At 53.4% G+C, this 20,783-nt stretch overlaps 2 protein-coding genes across 6 annotated transcripts in view; one reads left to right on the top strand and one right to left on the bottom strand.

Annotated features, from left to right (window-relative positions):
* The window catches only part of Comt (catechol-O-methyltransferase), a 19,613-nt gene extending 10,504 nt beyond the window's left edge, over positions 1-9,109 (top strand). Inside the window, exons 2-5 of the mRNA XM_031363367.1 lie at positions 3,274-3,541; positions 3,915-4,108; positions 4,420-4,551; positions 7,530-9,109. Coding sequence (XP_031219227.1) covers positions 3,274-3,541; positions 3,915-4,108; positions 4,420-4,551; positions 7,530-7,730 — 795 coding nt within the window. The 3' untranslated portion in view covers positions 7,731-9,109. The remainder of the gene's footprint in view (positions 1-3,273; positions 3,542-3,914; positions 4,109-4,419; positions 4,552-7,529) is intronic.
* Arvcf (ARVCF delta catenin family member) overlaps positions 9,072-20,783 on the bottom strand; it is a 61,386-nt gene continuing 49,674 nt past the window's right edge. For 2 of the 5 annotated variants that reach the window (XM_031363357.1, XM_031363361.1), the window contains exons 2-18: positions 19,120-19,278; positions 18,419-18,945; positions 17,031-17,530; positions 16,422-16,605; positions 15,795-15,912; positions 15,317-15,488; positions 14,747-14,764; positions 13,886-13,957; positions 12,771-12,898; positions 12,395-12,545; positions 11,927-12,125; positions 11,709-11,820; positions 11,523-11,610; positions 11,265-11,318; positions 10,893-10,978; positions 10,212-10,331; positions 9,072-9,826 (exon numbers count right to left, since the gene is read on the bottom strand). In XM_031363357.1, coding sequence (XP_031219217.1) covers positions 10,224-10,331; positions 10,893-10,978; positions 11,265-11,318; positions 11,523-11,610; positions 11,709-11,820; positions 11,927-12,125; positions 12,395-12,545; positions 12,771-12,898; positions 13,886-13,957; positions 14,747-14,764; positions 15,317-15,488; positions 15,795-15,912; positions 16,422-16,605; positions 17,031-17,530; positions 18,419-18,945; positions 19,120-19,278 — 2,676 coding nt within the window. In that variant the 3' untranslated portion in view covers positions 9,072-9,826; positions 10,212-10,223. The remainder of the gene's footprint in view (positions 9,827-10,211; positions 10,332-10,892; positions 10,979-11,264; positions 11,319-11,522; positions 11,611-11,708; positions 11,821-11,926; positions 12,126-12,394; positions 12,546-12,770; positions 12,899-13,885; positions 13,958-14,746; positions 14,765-15,316; positions 15,489-15,794; positions 15,913-16,421; positions 16,606-17,030; positions 17,531-18,418; positions 18,946-19,119; positions 19,279-20,783) is intronic. The other 3 variants (XM_031363359.1, XM_031363362.1, XM_031363360.1) reach the window with 2 other exon arrangements.

Genomic DNA, 20,783 nt, shown 5'->3' with positions numbered 1-20,783 from the left:
AAAAAAAAAAAAAAAAAAAGATTCTTCACAGAAAGGCTTTCCTGACAAAGGCTTGTTTCCCAGGCTGTCTTTGAATTCACAAGGATGCTCTTGATCTTCTGACCGTCCAGTCCTGGATGCTTGGATCGTAGGAGTGTTCCATCATGCTAAACTGGTGTGGGGCTGGAACCTAGAGCTTTATGAAGGCCAGGCAAACACTCTACCACCTGAACTGCATCCCAGCCTCTCCCCAGTACCCTAGGTTTAGAACGCTTTATGCATGTTATGTTAGACAAGCATTCGACCACAGAGCTAACACCTTTCACCTCTGGACTAGAAGGTTAATTTAGTTATTTATTAATTTATTTATTCAATAAAATTTAGCATGGGTTTCTCCACTGAAAAAAATATGCCTAAGAATTTTGGGTAAATACAAAATCAGTTGCTGGCCTCGAACTCAGAAATCCGCCTGCCTCTGCCTCCCAAGTGCTGGGATTAAAGGCGTGTGCCATCACTGCCCAGCAAGACTTGCTATTGATAACATCCTTAATACTATGCTGTTAAGATTCTCAAAAAACAAAACAAAACAAAACAAATCCATCAAGTCTTTCATTCTGTCTCAGTTACTGACATGTCTTCATTTTTATACTCTCTTGATCAACTAAGAGCAACTAAATGTGAGATCTGCATAGCCCAGCCTCTGACTGGAACTCTTAAACAGTTGATTCCAGGAGCCTGCAGAATAGGGCTCAAGGCTGTGGTCCACACAGACTCCAGAAGAGAGGAGCCACTGGCTTCTTAATGTAGTTCTGAGGCCCCGGAGCTATTCCAGTCAGCACTGTTTCCATTTTTTCCCTTGCAGAATCTTTTCTGAGTTTTGAGAAACAGGCTGCAGTGTGGCCCATCAGCCTCTGTATTGGGCTTACTGTATGCACTACCACAAACGGCTTTCTCACTTGCAAATTCTCTTGTTCTGCAAAAATCCTAGGAAGTAATGACTGCTTGAGTTTGGTAGTCGCCCCTCAGTCACTCCATTTCCCATGGCCAGGTGGGCACGGCTCCACCCACTTTTCACAGTTGCACAAAGCAGAGGAGGGCAGTTTCAGCTGAGCAGAAGAGCCTTGCATTCTGGGGGTCCCCACAAGGAAGGAGATAAGTCTTTTGGGGGGCAGTGGGGTCTGTATTAGGGTTCTCTAGAGGAACAGAACTGATAGAATATCTATATATTAAATATTGTGTAGATAGATATAGGTTTTTCAATACATGGTTTCTCTGTGTAGCCCTGGCTCTCCTAGAAGCCCGTGGGTGTGTGAAGGCTCAGGCCCAGCGTGCCTGCGCGCGTGTGCAGAGCGACCACGTGAGCACTCTGCCTTGCAGAAATAGGTGACACGAGCATGTGTGGGCGGCAGAGCCTCAGCTTTGAGGTGTCTTTCTCTCCTGAGACTGTCCTGAAGCAGCCCTCACACCTAGGGCTTGGACCTGCCTCCTCTAAAGACTCTTCCACAAGCCTTTCCAGCCTAGATCAGGTTACGTGTGGTCGCCAGCACTCTACCCTGGAAGGAACTGTAAATGGCCAGAGTCTTTGGTAGAAGCTTCCCTAGTTCCTCTTTCTTGTGTCTTTTTAGGTTCTCACAAGTGTTTGCTGTGAACTTAGCGAACCCAGTGTCCGCTGTCGGGACGCTGGTGAGCTGCATCTATTAGATCCTGGGCTAGGCTCCCCAGCTCTTGCTTACCAGAAGGAGTATGTGTGTGTGTGTGAGAGAGAGAGAATAGTCACTTACGCTTACCTTGTACTGGGGACAGAACTCAGGGCCTTATGTGTGCTAGATAAACACTACACTACTGAGCTCACCCAGCCTGTGGCTTTAGATCTTCAGTCTGAAGCCAGTCCCTACTCCAATGGGGAAGAGATCCCAGTGTCTCATTTAGTTCCTCCACGAGTCTTCAGCCAAGTCTATTGAACCATAGTCGGTGCAGGGCTTAATGGCAAGAGGAGAGCTCATGTGGTTTTTTTTGTTTGTTTGTTTGTTGTTTGTTTGTTTGAGACAGGGTTTCTCTGTGTAACCCTGGCTGTCCTGGAACTCATTCTGGAGACCAGGCTGGCCTCAAACTCAGAAATCCACCTGCCTCTGCCTCCCAGTGCTGGAATTAAAGGTGTGTGCCACCACTGCCTGGGTGAGCTCATGTGTTTTATTAAATTTGCACAGCCCTGGAGATTTATACAAGGAGACGTTGCCCCAGAGAACTGACCAAAGCACTGGACATGGTGATACACATCTATAATCCCAGCCCTCAGGAGGATTAGGAAGGAGTTCAAGACTAGCCGGGGCTGCATAGCTTGGCTAAAGAAAACGGGTTGATCAGTAGAGGTTAGTGGTGGAGTGCTTACCTCATACACATAAAGTTCCATCTGTAACCAAAAGAAAATAAAGTACACAGGGCCACAGCTTTTCTACTTTAGAAAATATAATAATATCAAGAAAATATAATAATAAGTATCAAAGAGTGATAATTTTATAGGGGAAAAAGTACACAACTCTCTGGACTAGGCTAGTGAATTCTAGGGATGTTGCTTGGTAATCAGTGGGAGCTGTGAAGCCAGCTGGAAAATGAGGGTCACTCCAACGTGATTTTTTTTTTTAAAGATTTATTTATTTACTATATGTAAGTACACTATAGCTGTCTTCAGACACTCCAGAAGAGGGTGTCAGATCTTGTTACAGATGGTTGTGAGCCACCATGTGGCTTCTGGGATTTGAACTCAGGACCTTCAGAAGAGCAGTCAGTGCTCTTAACCACTGAGCCATCTCTCCAGCCCCCAAGGTGATATTTTTATTCAGGTCCCCAGCCCCAGCTTGATGAAGGCTATTTTTCCATCTAGGTACTAGAGAACTCCTGCCCCAAGAAACTTCACATTCTGCCACGCGTAGGAACAAACAGATCACGTGGCCCATCCGGTACCACAGTTCCTCTTTCTGCCAGAAACAGTCAGAGTGCTGGTTCAGTGCAAAATGACACTGCCTTCATGGTGAAAGCACTCAGGGTTTGGGACCATGCCTCACAGTCCCCCTCTACACAGGACTCCAGGAGGCACATATGTACCTGCTCTGCAGCCACAGGCCAGTAAGCAGGGTGCAAGTCTCATCTGGCTCTCACCCAGTGAAGCACTGACTCGTGTGCATGTAGTCTTTGAACCTTGGACCTCCTTCAGCACAAGGGACCAATTAAGGGAGCCAAGAACAGATGGGCACAGGACACACGGCCTATTTACTTTGTCTCTGGCCCGCCCTGCAGATGCTGTTGGCTGCAGTCTCATTGGGTCTCCTGTTGTTGGCCCTCCTCCTGCTCCTGCGACACCTAGGCTGGGGCTTGGTGGCTATTTGCTGGTTTGAGTGTGTGCAGCAGCCAGTCCGAAACCTGCTCATGGGTGATACAAAGGAGCAGCGGATCCTGCGCCATGTGCAGCAGCACGCAAAGCCTGGAGACCCCCAGAGCGTCCTGGAGGCCATTGACACCTACTGCACACAGAAGGAGTGGGCCATGAATGTGGGTGACGCAAAAGGTACATAGCCCGGCATGTAGGCCACAACCTAGAAATGGGGAGCTTGAAGTAGGTATGGCAGTGCTTGTAGGAGAGCCTGTTAAGAGGGAGAGAGAATCTTGGTCAGGCTCCTGTCTAGCCCCTGTGGAGACTGAATCATTTACACTTGAAAAGGCCAGGTAGGTGGGTGAGATGGGTCCCTGTGTGTAAGTCCAGTGGACTCTCCAAGGGTGTGTACGTGGGGTCCTCTGGGCTATCAGGAGGCAAAGGGCCTTTCTCAGCAGGTCAGGAGCATGAGAGGAGTGTGTGTTGCTGGTCTGGAGAGGGGTAAGGCCAGGGTTGGGGATGGGTTCCCCTCCCTCTACTTGTACTTACGCCTCCTCACCACCCTCAGGCCAAATCATGGATGAAGTGATTCGGGAGTACAGCCCCTCGCTGGTGCTGGAGCTAGGAGCTTACTGTGGCTACTCAGCCGTGCGAATGGCCCGCCTGCTGCCACCTGGAGCCAGGCTTCTCACCATGGAGATAAACCCTGACTACGTTGCCATCACCCAGCAAATGCTGAACTTTGCAGGCCTCCAGGACAAAGTATGGCCCAGTGTGGCAGCTGACCAGGGGAAAAAGCGGGGGAGGGAAGTTGGGCAGGCAGTGGGGGAGGGTGAGGTCCTTGGTCAGCCACTAAGCACGTGCCGTATATATCTGTGACACTGGAGTCAAGGAAGGAACCCCAGCAAGTTAGGGACATGGTCTTACTGACCTATCCTGTAGAGCAAGCAACAGCCAGGGAGACTCAGTGCAGATTCCTCTCCAAAGCCCCAAAGAGAAGTAGACACAGGTGGGGGTCCAGGCAAGCTCATGCATGTCACTGTGGGCACGGTACTGACAGAGCACTGTTCCAGGTCACCATCCTCAATGGGGCATCCCAGGACCTTATCCCCCAGCTGAAGAAGAAGTACGACGTGGACACATTAGACATGGTCTTTCTTGACCACTGGAAAGACCGCTACCTTCCAGACACACTTCTCTTGGAGGTGAGCTGAACTACCCTACCGCTGCTCAGCACAGTGGCCTCTGCGCTGGGGTCACTGAGCCTTGGCCTCTTGAAGAGCCCTGCCTACAGAGAGAGGGCACAGCCGAGGGACAGTCTGAGTTCTGTGGGCTGCAGAGGCCCTGTGGTAGGTGGAGGTGAAAGAAAGGGAAAAGGTTCTGGGTAGGAATGCCAAGCCAGAAACTCCCTGCATTGCAAGCAGGGAATTGCTAGGGAGTGGGACGGGCACCAGAGACCAGAACACTTAGGCCTGAAGGACCCAGAACCAAGTACCCAAGGGAGCAGAACTGGCTGCCACATGGGTCTGACTGGGGGTCGACTGGGGCTGGCCACAGGGATGGCAAGCTTGTCTACCTTCCCTAGGCCTTTTCAGCCCTCAGCACTGCTCAGCCACATTTACCCAGCAGGACCCCCAGCTCTGACTGGGGAAGCCATCCTTACACCCAAGTGACTACAGCATAAGGGGACATTGCCTTGTCTTGCTCTGGTGGCCTGCAAAGAGACATGGAGTGGCTCATTGGCCTTCATTGGGTCTCCTCACAGCCTTTCACAGACAACATGGGACTGTCCATGTGCTGTTTACCAGCCAGTTGTCTCAAGAGCCGTACACCCTGTCCTATACAGTGGGGTCCAGAATGTGGGAGGATCGGGCAGCAAGCCCAGGGGCAGGACAGGACCATTGTGGCTTGGGCAAGACTCAGCTCTGGTGCGGCGTGTTAAGAGCACAGACAAAGGAAAGTCAGGCATGAGCTCTGGGCATAAAAGGATTTTTGTTGACTTTTGGGGTGGCAAGGACCAGTGAGCGGGAAGGGTGTTTCAGAGGTCCCTATCTTGGGAGTGGTGAGCACTAGGGTCAGAGCCAGGGATAGCCTAGGACCAGGAAGTTGTGCCAGAGAAGCTGTTTTTACCAATAGTGCAGGTAGAAAGGAGACCAGCAGGCCCCGTCAACCATGGGAACAGGACAGGATCCTGTTCCTGGCAGGCACCGAACACGAGGTTACCTACTGAGCACAGAGGACAGGCAGCTGAGCAGTCAGGCTCTACCTGTACGGGAGAGTCAAACACAGTGCAGGAAATTGGGTTTCTGCACTTTCTGTGTGTGATAACTGAAGAGGCCTGCTTTTAGAAAAGAAGCAAATATTGCTGCTCAGTAACTGGGAAACTAACGGTTTTCAGTGCTGCTGCTCAAAGCTGGCAATTAGCTCCAGAAGAGAGGCATACATTGGAAATGGGTGCACTCATTTTTTTTTCTTTTTCGTTGTATGATTGTAGGGAATTGAACCCAAAGGAAGAACCTTAAGAATAGTGATCATAAACTAAAACTACTTGTACCCAGGCTTATTGTTGCACATGGACAATCTCAGTACTTGAATTCAGGAGGATCATCTGTTGGAGGCCAGCCTAGGTTACACAGTAAGACACTGTCTCACAAAGCAAGCATCTTGCCTGTAGCATCCTGTACTCTTGTGTCCTTGGCATAGAAGCCCCAGTACTCGGACACAGACCCAGTCTTACCTGGAATTCCCTGGGTGGCCTGAGAGGTCTTTCAGGAGGCTCTTGGTACCTGAATACTGGGAGGACAGAGGCTGTCCCCAGACAAGGCATGTTTCCTGAAGGGCAGCATGGGTCCCCTGTACCCCAAAAGTGCATGCCTTCCTGTCATTAAATCAGGAAGTTTTATGTCTCAATGTCCGACTGACAATCAAAATGTAACTCTTGATGTTTCCAAGTCCCTGGCTGAGCCTCACCACCCCTTGCTCATCTTGTTCCTTTCCTACCCTAAACTGCGGGACCCCTCTCTGGACTGGGCAGGTGTCATATTCATAGTGAAACTCATTCATGTTGTGACACATGAGACTGTCCCCTGAACTTACTGACCAGCCTCAGGGTCCCTTAGCCTTCTCACAACCCACAGGCTAGAGGTCCCCACCCCACCCCCACGCACTAGGGCCAGCTGGAGCCCTGGTCAACTGTAAGAGCATAGCACGAGTGTGTGAGGACACAGAGCCCCTGCCTTCCATCTGGGACAGCAGCATGATGGGATGTTGTTATTTGTGTGTGTGCCCTCTAGTAGTGCTCCTCCCCTTGAGATACACTTCAGCCAGGGCTACTTACTGGATTTTACTTTTCATTTTGGGTTGCTTCCAGTGTGTTTGAAGACCAGTGTCATACATAGTCCAGGTAGCCTGGAACCGTGGATCCTGCCTCAGCCTCCCAACCGCTGAGATTACAGACGTGGCCCCATCAGACAGAACCGCTGTGTTATTATCTTTTGTTTCATAATAATGTTTAAAAAAAAAAAGTACGGTGGTGGCACACGCCTATAATCCCAGCACTTGGGAGGCAGAGGCAGGCGGATTTCTGAGTTCGAGGCCAGCCTGGTCTACAGAGTGAGTTCCAGGACAGCCAGGGCTACACAGAGAAACCCTGTCTCCAAAAAAAAAAAAAACCCTAAGCCTCCTGGGCAACCTTCAAATGAGATATTCAGGTATCCCATTTCCTGGCTCTCCCACCCCCACCCCTTTCTTGGCAGGTACTTCACTTAATTGTATGCTATCAGCAGACACACTTCCCAGAGAGGATAGAAAAGCATCCTACATGGGATTCTCACAACCACAGGTTTTGGAGCCACTGCTCCAAGGGCCCAGGAACAAGACCCCCCTGCTCAAAGCCCAGCATCTCGTGTCTTCCCTGGCTCGGGGAAGAAAGTCCAGAGCAGATCCTCAAGGGCAGGGTTGTTGGTGAGGACGCCTTATTCTTGGCATAGAGTGCTGGAGGGAAACTGGCCTGACGCCACCATGTTTTGCACGCAGCCAACCCCCAAACCCACATGCTCTTCTAGGGCTGGGGATGGATAGGGGGCAGAATAGGAGCTGGAAGTGGCTCTATGGGAGAGCAGCTGCCCACAGATTGCACTGGATTTACCAAGCATTCCTGACCCTCCCTGTCTGTCCCCTGCAGGAATGTGGCCTGCTGCGCAAGGGGACGGTGCTCCTAGCTGACAATGTCATTGTCCCAGGAACCCCTGACTTCCTGGCATATGTGAGGGGGAGCAGCAGCTTCGAGTGCACACACTACAGCTCATACCTGGAGTACATGAAAGTGGTGGACGGCTTGGAGAAGGCAATCTACCAGGGTCCAAGCAACCCTGTGAAGTCCTGACCACGCAGCCTGCCCCAAGCTTCCCTTCCAGCTTCCTCTGCACGATGACACACACTCATTCTGACCCCTCTATGCTTCTGGGGTCTGTCCTCAGGGGCTGTGGTTCAAGACTGTCATACACTGGCACATTCTAAAGGTAGTGAGCTCACTATGCAAACCACTACAATAACCCTGCAAAGCACCTGTGCATTAAAGGCTGCACTGATGCCAGAGGTGCAATAGATCACTGGGCCTCAAGGTGAATCTTCTGAACCCAAGAACAAAAAGGGAGATTCTTTTAAAAATCAAAGCAGGTGTCATCCAGATGGTCTCACTAACTGGAAGAGGAGATTTTCACAGGGTTTCAGTGTGGGATCCCTAGGTACTGCCATCACCCATTAGGCCCAGCAAGAAGTCAGGAAATTGAACATATCCAGATACCATTTGGCTGTCACCAAATGGCAGCAACAACTCAGAGAGAGTCCTGTCACCAGCATATATCACATTTCATCTTAAGAATGAGTCACAAACTTCTCAGGTGTGATGGCACACGCCTTTAATCCCAGAATCCAGGAGGCAGAGGCAGATGGATCTGAGTTCAATGCCAGCCTGGTCTACATAGTGAGTTCCAAGACAGCCAGGGCTACACAGAAATACTTTGGAAAAAAAAAAAAGTCATAACCTCTTTTATATTATAAAAGAAATTAAAGACCTACATATTTGGATACAAGAAATTCACTGAATTATTCTTTTCAGCTACCACACTGGCTCTTACTTGATGCAGAACAGCCTTTGTACCCATCTCTGACTAAGCAGGCATGGGGCCACATAGCTGTGGGGCCAGTGCTCTCTACGCATAGGTGACACTCTGGGAGAAACAGTCTCTCCAGTTCTACTTCCTAGCTTACAGAAGGGGAAGTGGATTCATACTACTGAGGCGCGTCTGCCAGATACCCAGATTCTGAGGAAGTGTCAGCCCAAGCTTAAGAGCTGCCCCAGCCCCCACCTCACTCAAGAGGCTCCTCAAGGCCCCATTTCCTAGACTAGACACAAAGATCAGCTCCATCTTGTCTGATCCCACATATGGCCATCAGTCAGCCAGCACACCCCTCCTGGGTGAGAGTGCCAACAGGAGCCATGGCAGACAGCAGTAGGAAGTGCCTGCAGCCAGGGGCAGAGCCCAACCCCTATACCCTTGCAACCCCCTCCCCACACACACTCACACTGCAACGGGACTTGGGGGAGCTGTATCATCACAGGGGTGGGGGGGTGCATGGGGAGGCAGTTGTGGCTCAGCTAACGCGGGGGTGGGGGTGGGGGGGTGCCCTCTCCTGGTGAGCCAAGGCAGAAGACAGGCAGTTCTTTGCTGCTTTTTTAATCTTTAAATTTTCTTACAAAAATTTCAATGTTTGTTGATACAGTCTTATTTTGGTTTCATTTTTAATGCGTTTTGTCAGTTTTCTTCATTTTTAAGTCACAAACAGCAGGCACTGAACAGCAGTTCCCCCACTGCTGCCGGCAGTCAGGCCCCGAGGTTACTTGAGGTTCTAGGCAGATGCAACAGCCAGGGTGGCCCCAGCCACAGGCAGCTTAGGAGGAGTATGCTGCAGAGGGAAGGTGTTCCAGGAAACCAAGGATGGGGGCTGGAGACAAGCACAGCTTGCCCCTACCCCCAATCTGGCTGCTTCCTAAACTTCCCTGTCTGGACTCTTTTGGAGCAGCCCGCACTGTGGTCAGACTGCATGCAGGGTAGTACTCCAGCCACCCTTGGGAGCCCAAGTTCTTTTCCAAGGCCCCCTTACTTGTCCCATTGCCTGCCCCAGGACCTCCACTCCAGGCTTGTACTTGCTCCTCTGTGGCTGTGCATGGGGACCTACCCCCAACCTCCTCTCCTACCACACAGCACCATGTCAGTAAACAGCTAACTCAGGCCTGGAGAGTTAGATCAGGAGAGTAGAGAAGAGGGTAGAGTAAGGTAGGACAAGAGGCTTGGCCACCCCACCACCGCAGGGTAGGGCTCCTGGCTCCAAGACTGGGTCTGCTCAAGATGGTGGCCCTCTGGCCCTCTTTCAGCTACCTCGATGCGATCCCTAAGAACAAACAGCTGGGCCAGGGCCCTGCAAAGGGAGACAAAGACAGATGTTTTAGTCAGGAGCCCAGATAGGTAAGAGCCAGCAAAATGTAGCAAGATGACTTGGGACCTCCATACAGGGCAGCTGCCTCGATAGGCCATACAGAAGCAGTAGCTGTGGATTGAAGGGTGGGCCATACCAAAACCCTTGACACCAGAACCAGTCCTGCCTTGCTGGTCCTCACAGGGCCCTGTGCTGGGGCTATTTAAGGAAATGGGGCCTGTCTCCCCAGGACCCTGATCCCCAGGGACTGGAACAGGGCTGTTGTCAAGTCATGCCAGAGATCACACGGGGAGCTCAGTCATGCAGCAAGCAGAGATGAACAAGGAGCCCTAGTCCAGGGATGGGCACACAAGAGGAAGGAACGTACCAGGCATGCAAGCTAGACCCAGGAGTCAACAGGCTGAGGCTTAGCGTCCCCCACGGCGTCCACCAGCCTGACCGAGGGCCTGCTGGGCCCAGGCGGAGGGGCCTTTCTGCCAGGGTCGGGCTGCAGTGCATGGTGGGTGGGCAGACAGGAGTTAGAAGCAGAAAAAAAAAGCAAGTTAACTGCAGCTAAGGGTAGGCTAGGCTGGTTTAGGCTGGTTGGTGTGTACAAGGAAGGGGTGGCATGGAGGGCCTGCCAAGGCAGTACAAGGAGGCCAAGCTCTGGGAATGGTTATAGCTCACACACGGATGTACCCAGAGGCTGGTACGTGAAGCCAGGACACTGGCTCACAGGTGGCATATGCTGCCTTTTCCAGGAGACTACAGTGGACACCTTGCCCATACACTACATGTAAGAGAAGGGTACAAATCTGTTTGTTCGTACTCTCTGGGCCTATGCAACCTATGGCTAGGCAGAGCCGCCCCTGTCCACTTCTTTGCAGCAGGTGTGTGTACTAGACCCCTCGGGGCTGAAGTCTGACTGATGATGGATGTATATGGGGCTACTTCCATGGCCCTGCGAGTGAGTGCCACTCCAGCCATGTCCCCGAATCCTGATCAAGATCAGTACTATCTGGCTGTTCTCCTGTCAAGCCTCCCTGGGTACTTGCTTGCTGTTACTCACTCTCAATAGTTCCTTTTCAGAGGTGTCCCCTATGGAGTCACTGCCCAGTGTCCTCCTCTCTCTCCGGTCAACTGTGGCGTAACCATCTGTAGGGTGGAACAGAGCATGGGATAAGTGGAGTTCTGGGGAAGTCACCATAGGGATATATGATCTTCCTTTAGCCCAGATACAGAAAGCTCTGGGACAGGGCACTTCTGGTCTAGGTGCCAGCTCCAACCAGTCCTGAGGCCTCCAAACCAACTACCTATCTTTTCTCCAATTGACATTTTATCATAGCAAGGTCTTCTCAGCACTGCCTAGGATTACACCATGAAACCAGGTGGTCCTCCCCAGCCCTCTTCCCTGAGCTCTTGCCTATATACTTGCACTCACCTGGACCAAGGGTATCCATAGGGATCACATCCCGGGTGGTTGACTTCTCCCCATCTGCAAGGCATGAGCAGGTATCCGTGAGCAGTATGTAGGCATGGGGAGGGCAGGGCAGACAAGCTTGCCATAGGACAGTGCTCAGTGTCCTCTGTCAAGAGTCCGCCCTGTCTCCCTAACCCACCTACCTTGTGCATTAGCAGGTGGGAGCTACTCTTAAGCCTCAGGGTAAGTCTCATGTCCCTCTCCCCTGCTTGTGCTCACCAAGGTTCTTGTCTACCAGTGGCAGTGTGCTGTCATCAAAGCCCCCAGAACTTGGTGTCCCTTTGGGTCCTTTGGCAGTGCTAGCAGACTAAGGAGTCAGAAAACACAAGGAAGAGGTAAGGCCCAAGAAACTCTTGACTTGGGATCCGATGTGGCAAAGTGAGAGGGAAGGCGGGGCAGCTGTACCTGGAAGCGTGCCTTCGTCCAGCCGTCCCTCTGTAGGGCTCCACGCAGCTCCTTGTAGCTCCACACAGTCTGTAGCACGTGTGATGCTGCCTTGGCCTCCCGCACTGACTGGCTGCAGCAGCAGCAGCCAGGGCTGGGGTCAGTGGCCTACCGCATCCCAGTTTCCCTCCATCATCCCCAAATCCACCCAGCCCTCAGCAGGGCCTGCCCTCACCCACCTGGAGGCCACAAGTGCCACCAGGGCAGGCACACCACGGGCCTGCAGGAGGGAGCGAGCATTGTCCAGGCTGTCGGACACGATCTCATGGATGGTGTTGAGCACGGCGACCACCGTATCCTCCTCCAGGTGGGCACTGGGGTGAGCGGGAGCCTGTGCATTGCGAACATTCCGAACCAGCTCTGTCATGGCGTAGCTCCCTAAGAGCCAGGGTCAGATGTTAGAACATGTCTCTGCCCCACCCCTTTGGGAAGGGCTGGCATTCAGACAATGGCTATCACCAGACACAACCTCTGCTAGCAGGTTGAGCCTCGGCAATGGGAAAGAAGACCTAAGCAGCTACAGCTCAACTGTAGGGTCAGCACAACCACCTGGGAGAGATCTGATCCCCTGAACTCTTATCCTCCCACAACCTGTTCCCCTACTGCCCCATTTCACAAGCCCTGGCCTATCGAAGCAGCATCCTCACCGATGAGGTCTTTGTTCCGCTGGTCCAGCGAGAGGTTGCGCAGCGCGATGGCCACAGCACGCACCACCTTGTCGGTCTCAGACTGTAGCAGTTCCACCAGCACTGGCAGCCCACGCTCCTTGCGCACTGTGGCACGGATGTACGTGGCCCACTGTGAGGGTAGCAGAGGTGGGATGACTACTCAGAGGGGGTCTGCCTTGCGCAGCACCAACCACGCTGACCGTGGCACAGTGCTCAGCATCTCCTGACCCTGAGGATGTGCTGGGTCTCTTCTCCCACTGGCCCAGATGGAGCCAAGGGCTCAAGGCAGAATCACTGGTGTACCTGGGACTCCCTCTGTCCAGGTCTTGCCCTCCCTGCCAACCTGACTCCTCACCGTCCAGTTGCCAGCACTGAGGTTTTGCAGGGCACCAGCTGCAGCTTCCAGGGTGTTAAAGTTCCGGCTCTCCGTAAGGAGTGAGAGGTAGAGGCGTACCACCTCTGGCTGGTACAGCAGCTCGAAGCCTAGACACAGGGCAGTGGCAGCCCAGTCATGGTTAAACTCCTCTCCCCACCTCCGGCCCCTTCTTATTCATTGTTCTGGAGCTAGGGGGAGCTGCCTGGGACAGATACTGAAGTCATGTTTAACATCAATTAGATGGGCACACTGATGGTGAGCCAGCGGGCAAAGCAGGAAAATGAGGATATCCCTTAACCCTGGATCACCTGGATGCACATCCAGGAGGAAGGGAGAGCGAGATGGACACTAGGCTACTTTAGCAACAGAACCCACCTTTCCTGGATATGACCAGGGCAGCACCCCTAAAAACATGGTTTACCTTCCCTATCTGACCATAGGGACCACCCTCACCAGTAAGTAACAAGACTGTGTAGCTGATGTCCACCTCTAGCAATAGGCATCCCTAGGCAACTATTCCAGGCTCCCCAGTGACTGAGGCCCAGCCTGTCAGCAAGGATGGTACCCAGCAGAAGGCTGCATGGGTAAAGTGCTAAGGTGCCTTCAAGCCTGCCCCAGTTAGGGATCATCTGGGTTCTTCTGATATCCTGGGCTTGGCTGGGCCCCACCAGGGCAGTCTCTCACTGAGGCTAGTCCATAGTGCATTGCACAAATGTCAGTGGATACTGGAAATCCAGCAGATACGACAGACGGCAGGGGTGGCCCACCCTGGACTGCAGATGTCCATTCTTACACACTGACCCCCTGGGTCATGCCCCTTTGAAGACACACAGCTTGGTCACTATCAGTGTCTCTCCAACCCATGTACCCCTCTCTCACTTGTTGCGTGACTATGAAAGAGCCTACCTGAAACAACCTGTACACAATGTCTGAACCCTCAGGAGTTGCCAAACCTGGGCCATTGTCTAGGATCAGCCTGTTTGCATACCTGATCCTCCAACCCCAGGCCTTCCTGGCCTACTCAATGGCACAGAGTTTTGACCCCTGGCCAGCACTGGGCCAGGCTCCCCAGCTCTGCCTCTTTATCCACTCACCTTTCGCAGCTTCAGTTCGTTTAGGCAGGTCCAATGTGTCAAAGTTCCGGTCCATCTCTGCATCCTTCTTCCCTGGAACAGAAAGGTGGTATGCATTGAGAGGGAGGGAGAGTCCAGGACAGACAAGTGTGTGCCAAGAGTTAGGCACAGCCTTATCCTGCTCAGAGCCCAAAGGGGACACTAAGACACCCTGGCAGAGATGTACTGTCCTCAGAGGAGGAGTCAGGCTAGCCCAGGACAGTGGTGGCAGTGGAGTGTCGGAACAGCCTAACCATGTCCTGAGTACCTAGGCCTCCCTCTCATCAGGGACAGTGATGCAGCACACCAGACCACGGTGCAACAAGGCTGGCCTAGAAGTTCCATCCAAGGGGAAAACTTCCCCTAGTTGGTGGCCAGCTGTCCGCCAACCTACATAGCCAGTTTGTACTTTCAGTCCAGTCTTCGGCTGAGGGAGCTCTAGCAGGCAGCAAGGTACTGCAGACGACCCCTGCTTGCCCCTATGTACTTCTGTGCTACACATTTCATCTGAGGGGCAGATGGTCCCCTGGTGCTGGCCATTCCTAGGCCCTGCCCACTGTTTGCTCTGTCCCAGTGCTGGCTTGGTAGCTTGTTCTGACTTTGTAAGCAGCAGCCCCTGGGCCTCCCCACCAGCCCAGGGCTACATTCCAGTCTCTGTCAGTTGTCATGGAGATGGCTGCCCTTCCAGGGGTCTGGGGGGTGGGGCAGGGCCTGAAGGCTGGATGGCATCCCGGCTGCCCTAGAGTTGTCATGGAAATAACTGCCTGAGCCTAGGTAACAGAGTGTTACTCTGTTGCCCACTGCACTTGCCAGACCTGGACAGCAGAACAAACAGGGACTCACCTTGATGGAACCACTCCTCTGGGCGGCCGGAGGAAGCACAGGAGAGAGGAGATGAGCCTGAGCAGCAGTACCCTCCTCCCGTGACTCACACTCCCACCCACGGCAGGCCAAGCAAGCAGACTGTGCAACCTCACTCTGGGAACTCCGTGGAAGGACTCAGTACTCATAAGGCACAGGGAAGACCTATGGTCAGGACAGGTAAATGCAGAACACCTGCCCCTCTGCTACAGCTGGAGGATGCAGGTACCTGAACCTGTACCCTGCAAGGGCTGAGGGTACCTGGCCAGGTGAAGGAAATGGCTGTGCTGTGCAGGCTGTTCTGTGAATAGCCAGGGAGTGTCATTTGTGGGCCCTTAGATCCTTCCCCAGAGGAGACAAAAGTGAATAGCATCCCATGGCCCACAGGAAAGGGTTAAGGCTAGGCCTGGAGTCTGCACCTTTCCTACTTGCTGCACACCCATAGGGACTGACTAGATGTCTTCGGGACTCCAGGACCACAGCTATGGACACGGAGAGCCCTGGGCCTTGGAAGCGGTGGGAAAGAGATACATCTCAGCCTCACCTACCCACCTTTCGCTTTCTTGCCACCGAAGCAGCTGGCGTCATCCTTCCTCCGACGCTGGGAGGTTGTAGCACTGCCAGGGATCCCAGGCTCAGCCTCCTGGTACCTGTCAGCCCCTGGAACTTCCTTGTGCACGTGGTAGGACAGGTTCCGCATGATGCATACGCAGTTCTCTACTGACTGTGGGAAGACATGGCCAAGACATGGTTGAGCAGAAACACTGGACAAGGGGGCTGCTGAGCTTCCCAGACCCTTGTGTGAAGCCATGGCTAGTTAACACCAATTGCACTGTCAGCCTAAAGTGGAGAGAACTGCTGGGAGCAACCCTGTGCCATGTGAGGGACCATGTGCCTTGTTCTGGATAGTTACAACCTGTTCTCATCTGTGCCATTCTGGGGCACTCCCTGTGACCCTTAGCCTCTGATCCTGTGACCCTTGGGCTCTGAGAATTTGGAGGGCAGGCTGGTCCCCATCTGCCCCACTCACCTTATTGTCTGTGTCCTTCCTGCCCACAGCTGACTGCAGAGCATGTAGGAGAGCATCCACCAGCCCTTCGCATTCACGGAGTCGCCGCCGGGCCTCTGCACCATCTGAGCTCACGTTCCTGGGTGGGAGGGAGCAGGACCACCAGTGACTACCTCCTCAAATTCCGCCCCCCACCCTGGTTTTGTTCCACTAAATTCCCCAGCCCACTAACTACAGGGGCTTTTATCTGCACAGTAGGTCCTGCTGGGTCACAGTGAAGGTGAATAGGGTTGCCTGTCCCAGGCAGTGGGGCTTTTTTAGCCTTGTATCTGTCGGGGAGGAAGCAAGTCCCCTTGCTCCCAGCTGAACTGGAACAGAATCCATGATATGTAGGTAATTCTGCCCCTTCCTCCCAACAGCAGTTCCCAGGACCCTGTAGGGTCACAATGGTACAGAACTGACGGACAGGCAGGGCCTCAGGGAATGCAGGATTCTATTGGTGGGTGTAAGCAGAGCGCTCCACTGGAAATCCCAGAGACTTAGGACACGGCTCGGGAGCTCCTAAGCTTTGAACATGCTGGGATATAAACATGGCAACTCCTGCCTGCCACCTTGCAGATACGGCCTATGCCCCACCCCTGCCCACACCTCAGGCAGCCTGATGTGTTCTTGAAGACTGTTGTCCACTCGGCATCCCGGGGCTTTGAGTCTTCGTTAGGCTCTCGCTCCCAGCCGGAATGGGGCACGATGACCTCATGGGTCAGAGTCTGTAAGCCATGGTCAATGATGACCATCTTCAGGGGCTCATAGGATGACAGGTTCCAGAGTGTGCCTGTAATGATCCTCTAGTCAATATTGTTGACCATGACCCTACTGCCTTGGCCTCTCCAGGGGATGACACTTATAATCTGCTTCTGCTTTCCCTCCTTGTCCTCCAGCCAGCACCTGAAGCTAGCATAGTTGCTACAGTTTTTGGGGGGGTTGAGGTGGGGGTGGGAAGTTGTCCCAAAGATGGCACCCAGAGCCTTGGCATATGTCAGGCAAGCACTTCCACTGAGTGACACTCAGTTCATATAAGGAACATTGAAAGCTGCACTTGCACAGGTTAGGAACCAGGGAGGCAGGGTCTGGTGCCAGCAACCCCATGGTTGAGAGAATTAGGGATCCATCCCAGCACATGGATATACATGCTATACTCCTGTTTCCCCAATTTTGGGCTGAGCCCCCTCATGTCAGCCATAGCCAAGGCCCACTCACCAGTGACCAGCTCACGGACCTCATTGTCACGGGCAGCCCGCAGCAGGCGCACCAGGGCTGGCACGCCCCCACAGTCCCGGATGGCAGCCTTGTTGTCAGCATCGCGGCCATAGGAGAGGTTGCGCAGTGCCCCACAGGCCCGGCGCCGCACCTCCGCCCGAGGGTGATCTAATAATGCCACGAGCAGGGGGAGCCCGCGCAGCTGCCGCACTCGCCGCTTGATACCCTCGTTCTCAAAGCAGAGGTGCTGCAGGTAGGCTGCAGCATTGGCTTTCACAGGGTCCACAGGGTGCCGCAGCATGGCAAGCACCTCTGGCAACTCGGGGTCCCGCCAGCGTGGCTCCTTGCGAGTGCTATCCACTGAAGGTGAGCGCCGCACTACTCGGTCCAAGCTGCCCAGGCTGCCCCTCTCAGGCTGGGCCAGAGGGGCTGTTGCTGCTGGGAAGGGGGGACGCTCTTCTATCAGCTCACCAGTATCGTCTGCTGTGTCTTCAAAGGCCCTGTGTGGATGAACAGATCTTGCCAACACCTTCACAGTAGCTGCCAGCCCTGCCTCCCCACATCTTGTCCAGGGGTCTAGGAGTTCCCTGCCAAGGGGGACTGACAGCATCCTGCATCAACCCTAAACAGTGTGGACGCCAAGAGGTCCAGCCCAGCCCAGCCAGCGCCACTGCAAGGTCAAGATTACAGCCCATGTCAGGAAGTTTGCTTTTTAACAGTGTTACTTAATCGTGACTTAATGTCAGTGTGACATCTGTTGGGGACAGGGCAGGACTCCCACGTCCTCTCTGTAATACCGGCTGACTTTACCAATATGGGGGTATCATATTGGTAATCCCTGCGCATGGCCACTCCAATTAGTCCACCTGACAAGGACATGTTTTGGCTCTCAGTGACCTTATGAACTCTCACACCCACTTCCTAGGAAAGGGACTAAGGCTAGGAAGGTCACATAATTTGCCCAGAGTCACATAACAGAAAGTCTAGACTTGGGCTGTGGTCATGTTTTCATGCCACAGATATAAATGGGAACAGCATAAAGGTTAGGATCAAGGGCCATAACGAGAAGGACTAGGGCCTCTGGAGTTGAGCTAGTGTGCATGGGGGAGACCAAGGCACAGAAACTTCAGAGGCCTTAAGCAGAGTCGCACTGAAAACATCTGATACCCTGGTCTTCATGGCCGGCTGGCCGATTATTATAACAGAGCCATTAGAGTTATTAGAACCTGTGTCACCAGGCGCATGCCCATCATCCCAGGTCCACTCTTCTTGCTATCCTTGAGAAGAAATGGAGGCAATTCAAACTGAAATACAGCCTGAAGACTCTGTAACTGGGGAATGGAAGAGAGAATTCCCAAAAGAGGCAGCCACAAGCCAGAGGTGCTCACCTGGCGCGAAGGCCCCGCCCATACTCAGGTCTTCTCCGAGTAGCTGTGCTATAGTCAGGCTCCAGGTCAGGGCCGCCCTCATCATCCGCAGCCAGGCTCCGTGTATCATCCTCCAGGCCATATGGTTCGGCCTGGAAATGCTCAGGCAGGGAGCGGCCACTTGGCGGTCCAGATTCAGAGCTCATGGGGAAGGCTTCTCGGCGGCCAGGCAGTGTGAAACAGCCATCACCAGGTCCCGGGCCCAGGAGGCCAGTTCGTGGTGGCCGTACCCCAAGCCCTCGGGACAAGCTGCCATAGCTTGGAATATCACGGGGCTCGGGGCCATCGGGAAAGCCACCTCCACTGCTGAGGTAGGCTCGGGAGAGTGTGGCTGCTGGGCCACCACCACGCAGTAGGTAATGCCGGTCCAGGGGCCCATCAGCAAAAGAGCCAAGTGGAGTGCCGCCATCCAGCAAAGGGAGTCCATCTGGGCCCAAAGGTACCTGGCGTACTGTCCTTGTGGTCACAGTCTTGACCGTCTTAGTGACCTGATGGACAAGAAAGTAGCAAATGGGTTTGGTGGCTCTAGAGACCAAGATGGTGCCGGGGTGGCCTCAATTCGCCATCCAAACAAATGGTTCTTGGGGGCCAGCTCGCACGCCTGTTCCACAGAAGGATGGATGGCTATGCTTGCCCAAGCTACACTCTTCTTCCAGCCATACCTTAGTCTCAGTCCGCCGGGTTGTACCATCTTCTGATGTGACGATGGATACATGAGAGGTGGGGGTGCCAGGGTCTTCCTCCACAGTCACTGTCTCCTCCAGCACCTCGGGTGCCTCCGGCATCGTGGCCAGCGATGCCTGGCTACCCGGGCTCTGCTCCTAGAGAGAGAAGAAGGGTGTCAGAGGTCAATCAATATCCGTATACAACTCATCCTGCCTTGTATGCCTGCTGACCAGGGGTTATCAGCTCCTCAAACTTGGGCTGAGGCAAGACCATCTGGACCCAAAGGCACCTGGCAGACTGCCCTTGTAGACAAGAAAATAGTATATGGGCTTGCTGCTCTAGAGACGGAGACAGTGCCCTAAGTCAGGGGAGGTCTCAATTCCCCTGGGTCCAAGGTGGCCTCCCTGAGCTTCATGGCTCTGCCACAGGCTTTTCTAGGCACAAAGGGGAACCAAGACGGTCCTGCAGGATGTTCTACTGACATCACTTGCCTCCTCACATTGACCTCCCTCCCTACTCTACTCCATGAACTGAATGGCCAAGTCCTAGAGTCAGTTTCCGCACAGTTTACACAATCCTGTACCAAGAGCAGCCAGGAGTCCTCACAGGTCTGGGATACCCACCTCCTAGAGTCAACAGGCACCCACAGTACTAAGATATCCTTGCTCCTTCTGGTCCAGAGGCTCTTGGGACATGGAGACCACGTATCACATCAGACACTAGATATACGGATGCCTACTTACAGCCTCCTTACTACCACCCTGCAGAGAGGTATGGCGGGGGAATCGTAGGCAAGATAGTTATGGACTGAGGCCCACTTGTGTATTAGTCAGACTAGCCAGTGTGGAAGCCAACTCCAAGAAGACAGGCCAGTTCCTGCTGTGCAGAGTGGCGCATGGATCTGAGAGCCAGTCTGCTCTGGGCCCAGGGCCTTATCCTGTCAACATCTCAAGGTTGGCATCTGGCCTGAATAGGGGTTGGAACTCAACCTACAGTGAGAGAGTAAGGGGGACACATTCCTTTGTAACCATGGCTAGGGCAGCAGTAGGCTGTGCCTCCCCACCCAAGGCCCAGGGAGGCCTAAGTAGTTCATACTACATCTCCCCAGCTACAGAGCCACAATGCCCTTCTCTGGCCTGGGCACTGTGCTAAGCAGGGAGCCAGGCTGTCCTCAGGACAGGCCTTCCTGCAGAGATCACAGAGACAGTAAACCCCCCCAGGCTAGCTCCTGTACTGGGGGAGCACCTGGCCCCTGACAGAGCGAGTGTATTAATACAAGTACACCACTAGCATTGCATCTAGGACATCTTGGGGGCTCTGGTAACATGGGACAGTGGAGGCACAGAGCACACCTCTCCCTCTCTCAGGGCCTTTAGAGACTTAAGAGGTGACTATAAGTGACAGAATTGAGGCCTGGATGGAGCAGAGAGATTCACCAGAACCACACATGTCCTAGCACAGGGATTTCAGGAATGCATCTAACAAGGAAACGGTGAGCTTTGCGGCACCTCTCCAGGACAGAGCTCGGCAGTCCCTTTCCTAGCCTACGGATGAGATGGAATGTCTGGGACCTGTCCAGGGAGAGGAGACCCTGTTCCCTGGGAAAGAGAAATAGATGAGGCCCAATGTGGGGACAACTGGAAAGATGCCAGACTGGGTG

This window comes from Mastomys coucha, unplaced genomic scaffold (genome assembly GCF_008632895.1).
Source record: "Mastomys coucha isolate ucsf_1 unplaced genomic scaffold, UCSF_Mcou_1 pScaffold12, whole genome shotgun sequence".
In the NCBI taxonomy this organism is placed as follows: domain Eukaryota; kingdom Metazoa; phylum Chordata; class Mammalia; order Rodentia; family Muridae; genus Mastomys; species Mastomys coucha.
The sequence above is the reverse complement of the archived record's forward strand: the minus strand, read 5'-3'. Positions and strand labels throughout refer to the sequence as shown.